Here is a 6,510-nt window from a genome sequence, read left to right on the forward strand (position 1 = left end):
GAAAGAGTGACAATGTGAGTTTGGGTGTGCAAGGAAGTATAGCAGGGGAGAGTGAACAGAGAGGTGGGTACGTTCCCCCCTTTTCATGATAGTTAATGTCAGCATACGCTGCTGGGAGCAGGCTCTAGTCTGTATTCATGAGGTGTGGGAGAGTATTGATTTTTTTATGGAGACACTATAGCTGAACATTTTAGTGAGGCATTCATGTTCCTCATTAATATGCAGGCTGGGTAGTGGCTCCTGATGGTTGGGTTTAAGACAGAGACAATCTATACCGGCCATTAAAAGAACCACAGTCTAATGGACACATCCATTCTACTTCTCTCGGTTTTAAACATTCTTCCTAGCTGTTTCCACTCTTAAAATCCAGCGCTTAATTTAATAGAGTTAGGGATTTTCGAAAAAGCCAATCATTATATTCTTCATATGCTGATGACATAATTTCCCGAATCCTCACCATTTATATACTGAAAACTATCTTCCCATTGTTTAATGATACCTATTTTTTGGTACTTGTTTCCTCCTTGTTTTAATCTGCTGGCTTCATTTACTTTCCTTCATGCATTACCCAGCTGCCCCAAGGTTTGCATTGTTCTAAGACCTGTGAGGATACCAAAGAGAATTACTATTTCTATTTATCTATGCCACCAAGTGTCATGCTTACAGCATACCCTGGAAATCTTACTTTTGAGATCTTGTGGACATTATCATCTACTCTAGTTAAGTCTATTTGGGGCCAATATTCTCATTATTTCAGTAGTAAAAGCTTAATTAGAACAGGAAGTAAATGCGCGTAAACTCAATTTTTTCCATCTCGAAAGTTGTGGAAAGAAAGAAGGCAAGCTTATAAAGAGGGCATGATTCTCATTTGGTCGTTGCCTAATGTTCATTTGGGAAGGGATGCTATTAATTCTCAGAATGGAGAGGGCAGTTGTTCAGGGGGTAGGGAGCTGAGTGCAGAGGGAGGTGAGCCAAACAGCTTTCTGACTCCTCTGGAGACAGGACTGTGCTTGCGGGGGCTCTGAATTCCCACCCTCTCAGCCATCCATATTTAAATGTAAGTGGAAGAACACATTTCAAAATGAACAAAGTGCTTTTGGCAGGCAACCTCTCGTAAAATGATCCATAACTCGAGTTCCCCATTAGCACACTTAATAAAGAGTTGGCTTTGTCTCATGGTGACATGCGCTGTTCTTTTTTCAAGCATATAAAAGCTCTAGCTATTTTAACTGTGGCGACAGCTATTTTTAAAAGCTCCTGGGCTCATTCTTACCGAAGGTTCCTTGCCAGAAAATTGAGGCACGGGGCACCGGGCAGCTGTCTGCCACTCAGCGAGGTGTTCTCTACAGAAGGTGACGTTGTGTAGCAGAAGACTCTCAGCGGTTTGCCCTCGAACAATCCGACTTGCCATTAAAAACAAAACAAAACAAACCCGCCAAATTTGAAACTGATTTTGTGCAGTATTGGGATGCCACAGATACATAGTCTACGACAGACTCTGCAATAACATTTCCACTGTCTTGAAATCTGGGCTGGGGTGTATTTCCCTGAGCATCTTTAAAAATAGGAATTTAAGAAGCTTCGAGTAACTTTGAAGATACCCGAAAAGAAGTGCCCCTCGGTGGTATCCTGTGTTAAACTGAAAGTGTCTGTATTAGAGAATTCATAATGAAGGAAAATTGTTGGAACACATCCTTTTGTAGACTGTTGAATTTAATTAGGTTACATCTTGTCCTGATTGCTGATTTGGGCTAATTGGCTAACTTTGTACTATTTGGGTCTTTTGCAAATTTATTGAACTTCTACCCTTCCTGGTTTGTTTCTGAGCACCTAGAAGTTATCAAGTGAAGAAGTCAAAAGAAGTGCCCTGAATAATGGTATTTTTCCCACCAGTGACTGATAGCAGGCTTAGTATTTGACAGGGTAAAAATAGGTCAGTGTGAAATGTGCCTTCAAGATGATATTGTTGAATTGGAGAGTGAAAAAGGAAGCTGGCCTTCGTGAATGGAGCACTGGATCAAGAGTCCTGTGGTACTGCTATATATATATATATTTTTTTTTTTTCATTTTTTGACCGTGCCATGCAGCATGTGGGATCTCAGTTCCTTGACCAGGGATCGAACCCATGCCCCCTATAGTGGAAGCACAGAGTCTTAACCACTGGACTGCCAGGGAAGTTCTGATCCTGCTATTTTATATTTGCTACAGATGCAGTACCCATTGACCCTGGACAATTTGCTTAGGTACAAATTCCTCCCTTTACCCACTTGTGCACAGGCTGTGAAGCATGTGATGCTGAGGTCATGTAATCCAGGTGTTGCCCAATTCCTAGCAGTTTATGAGTAAAATACATGGATTAACTTTGGAGGAACATGACCCTCACAGAGAAAATTTAGCATGACACGGCTCAGGTCCTGGGTAGCCTGTGGGGTAACATGTCTCCTTTTGCATCGTAGGGCCTGGGAGGAGGGCACGGCAATGCCCTTGGAAACAGCCTGGAGAATTGCCATCCTGGCCTTTGTCCCAGTCTGTTTTATGGAAGTCATCCAAACTTGATAACATCCCACTGTGTTAGATGAGCAAAACTATCTGTGAATCTCCCATGAGCAAATGAGGCCCAGACAGAGGAAGGGTGAATAAAAAATAGGAGCCAGAGGAAAACAATCTGTCAATTTTAACACCTTCGTTCTCAGGCCTTAGACAACATTTCTTATTTTACCTAAAGGAACCTCAGAACACTTCTCAAATGCAGTAGGTATCTTTTTAAAAATTTTTCAACTTTTTATGTCTTCATCTATGCCATCCCAAAATAAGAAGATTAGTGGGCTTTAACACATTCCAATAATCCTACTTGGCATTTTTGTATAGAGTTTGCAAATTACTTTTTGCTGTAAACAGTAGCTGTAGAATACTTCACGCTGAGAAGATTAAATGAGGCCCTTATCCCAAAATAAGCCTTCCAACTAAGTTAAAATGACTAAAAAAATTGCATCTTATGAAATGTTATTTGGTTATTAAAAAATATCTCCAACGAAACACTGCCCATTGAAATCCTCTTGTGCTTCTACAATGGACCAGGGTGTGAATGCCGGGGAGGAAGGATCAGGGTGATGCACGCGTCATTTTTGTGAAGAGTTCTTCTAGACACATGTGAATTATGAGGAGCCTCTTAAATGAACTACAGGGGTTAACACCCTGGAACCGGCAGAAGAGCCCACAGAGAAAGGAAGGCCTGACAGTCTTTGGGGTGGAAGGCTTGGGGACTACATACCATCCACCCCACCCTCCAAATACAAAAAGTCAGGGTGAGGGATGGCACATTCAGAAGAGTCAATTGCAGGTATTTTAAAGTTAAAAGAGGCTAGAAAGCCCTTAGCCAGGCAGCAGCATCAATATGAACATTGACTGACTAGGTTTCTAAAGATTAGCAGAGGGATGGCCAGTTTTTTAGGGTAAAATACACCCCTGGGGAAATTCTTCCTCTTACAATGTCTGTGTCAGACAAGCTGACAGATGATGGGGGAGCTCTTAACTGGGCAGAGGCAGTGGCAGCTGCTCAGACTCCCTTCAAGAAGTGGAGGGCTGAGATGAGGGGTGCTTCTAGTGTGGGAGGGAGACTGGAGGACGCAGTTGACTTGCTGGGAGGTGCAGATTGAGAAGAGCTCCCAGAGGACTCCGCATGGGATCCACAGTCACTGCATGGTGTGTGACTTGTTTGGCCATCCAGCCTCTTGGGCCGTGTGTTTGCCCTTCCAGGTCTGGGCAGAAACAGAGCCCACCTCTGAGACTTGGCCATCCTGCACTCAGCAGCTGCCATGGTGGGAGAACAAGGTGCAGGACATGGTATCATTTGAGTGTGGGTAGCAGATGAAGAACTTCTGGCAAGCCATACAGGGCTTTGCAATATCACCAGGCACAGTCTTCCAAGTGTCGAGGAATGGTTTATTCACGAAAGTAGAGACCCAATCTTCAGGGCTTGTTACGAGTAAAGGTTTGGTTGCCTGAAGACCAGGGTCTTGGGTCTGACTCTGCCATTTATTTGTCCTGGGATCTTGAGCAAATCACTTAACCCTTTGAACATCTGTTTCCTCCTTATGAAATGGGGAACAACAGCACCGTCTCTATTGGGCAGGATGGTTTTCAAGGTCAAATTGATGATGCATATACATAAATGTACTTTGAAAATTTAACATGGGAAAAAAGGGCATCAATTTATGAAATAATTAATATGGGACAAACTAGTTTACAGATATCAGTTGGTTAATTGGTCTAGAGCCATTTTGGTAATACTTAAAGAATTGAAAACATTATCTTTGAAGGTGCTATACTTCAGATGCTGCTGCTCTAGCTTCCTGATGAAGGAATTAAGAGTATCAGGTGGGTGTTGAATGCCAGCACAGCATTTTATTGGATGTTTGAGGAAAAAGGATTCCTAGAGGTCAGACGGGGAAACTGAGGTTCAGGGAATTGAAAGCCTTGCACATGGTCACTCTGAAGACTAATGGCAGAGCCTAGGTCAGATTGGCCATCTCACACACTGTCCCCTCCCCGACACTGGGATGATTTTGGTCAAGCAGAAGTAAACTCTGGGTGTCAAAAACATATATCCCAACGAATCCCATATAAATTGGATCGTGAAAATAAGTTCTGAATGAAACAGAGATCTATTGTTACTCAGCATTCATTAAAATTCTTATATACATGTCAAGACTCTCCAACAGAGTTAGCTAGGAAGAGTATAATCCCTCACCATCTACGTTGCTTGTTTTCAGTATTATTAAAAAGGTGTTTGGCACAGAGAATGTGCTTTTTCATACATTCTATGTGCCCATTAGTCTTGCATGTCATGTTTTTCCATCTAAAAGACTTTCTAAGACTATTTTGAGGTTCACAGAGATAAAATCTTCCACGTTGAGCGCAGTAAGGACTCACCCTGCCCCGTGGATAGCCAGACCGATAAAGAAGATGATAAAAACATGGTGTGTGCACCAGAACAACTCATAGGACGCCTGCCGGATGAACTCGGTGGAAGAGGTCATGATCAAGATCAAAGCCAGAGAGATCAACAGGCCAGTAATACCCGCGACTGTCCTTAGCAACTCAGCGATTGTGTTCTAAAAGAAACAAGCACCATGACATTAATGTCTCAGTCCTGTTTTTCCATTTTAGGATCAATATTTGAGAGTCCAAGCAGGTAGCAATTCACAATGTTCTAATCAGAAGCATGTTAGCCTTGAAAATCATCCCCATACACTTTAAGAGGGAACTTCCTTGCCCTTTCCTCTACTCCGCCTGAGGGTGGAAATTCACTCTGCTCAAATTTTGCCCAATGCCATTTTGTTAACTACATTTATTTTTCCATCTGTATAAATCAGTTGTCATGTCAAAGTTATTATGTTGAATTGAAATTAGGACAATATATGAAAATGCATTTTAAGATACAATACTGCAAAATAAAGCCGAGTTTCAAGTTTTAATTTTTAAAATAAAAATGTCCACGCTTAATTGCATCTTAACATTAATAAACACTTTTTTGGAGAGGTCCCTCAGGGGCATTCCTAATAAAGCAGCTACACACTCTGTTCCCCTGGCAGTTATTCCTTGCTCTCGCTTTTTAATTGGAAGGACCATGACTTGCATTTCTTTCATGTTACCTCAGGAGGCTTGGAATAAGGCTTTGTAAGTCCCAGGTGATCAATAAAGATACAGCTATCCTTATCAGATAGACCCTGCCAAAAGGCCAGAATTCTGCCCTGTCAATGTAGAGGATGGTTAAATAGCTTTTTAGAATGTGAATCACAAAGCATTTTGTTTTTATTGTGAGTTTCCCATATTCTGGCCAAGTCATTAGTATTCACACATTGTGTTACTATCTTTGAGACAACAATGAGCTCAGTGAACTCACACTATATCTTTTGTCACTAAAATCTCATTAATTTGGGCTGCTTTGAGATCTTAAGGTAATTTGAACAGGGATTTCTCTGTTGTTTATTTTTTCTTCATAGAGCAAACAGTGGAAATAAAATTGAAAGGGGTATGTGTAAAACATTTGAAAGACTTTTTTCAAGTGTACTCAGGCATTTTAGAAATCCATTTATATCATATGATGTGCTAATTACAAATCATTCTTCTTTGCTTATTAAAGCAAATCCCCACTTCCCTCTTGTCACGACATATTTATAGACTGGTTTCAGTTGCAATGATTTGTCTTAAATAATTCCACTGTGTCTCTTTAGAAATACTCTGTAATGTACACACTGTGCTATTGATACCCATCTTTCTCTAAATATCCCAAATTAGAGGGTTTCCTGAACTTAATTAGTACTTAAATAGTATATTGCTTCTAAAATTACAAAATAACCATATAGGGAGTAGCTTAATCATCTTGTTAAGTTGCTTTACAAATATTTATAATAAGTGCTATTTATTACATAGTCTCTTCAAACTGTTGAGATTTATTCTCGGGTGTGTATTGCATTGAATTTTCCAGAGCCTTAGTGGGGGAAAGAG

At 40.9% G+C, this 6,510-nt stretch overlaps 1 protein-coding gene across 2 annotated transcripts in view; it reads right to left on the reverse strand.

The window, feature by feature from the left end:
* NOX3 (NADPH oxidase 3) overlaps positions 1-6,510 on the reverse strand; it is a 58,329-nt gene that overhangs the window by 40,295 nt on the left and 11,524 nt on the right. The window contains exons 5-7 of one of the 2 annotated variants that reach the window (XM_007451348.1): positions 5,443-5,482; positions 4,933-5,091; positions 1,274-1,403 (exon numbers count right to left, since the gene is read on the reverse strand). In XM_007451348.1, the coding sequence (XP_007451410.1) occupies positions 1,274-1,403; positions 4,933-5,091; positions 5,443-5,482 (329 nt within the window). Of the gene's footprint in view, positions 1-1,273; positions 1,404-4,932; positions 5,115-5,442; positions 5,483-6,510 lie in introns of both variants that reach the window. The other variant, XM_007451347.1, reaches the window with a different exon arrangement.

This window comes from Lipotes vexillifer, unplaced genomic scaffold, assembly GCF_000442215.2.
Source record: "Lipotes vexillifer unplaced genomic scaffold, Lipotes_vexillifer_v1.1 scaffold935, whole genome shotgun sequence".
Lineage (NCBI taxonomy): Eukaryota > Metazoa > Chordata > Mammalia > Artiodactyla > Lipotidae > Lipotes > Lipotes vexillifer.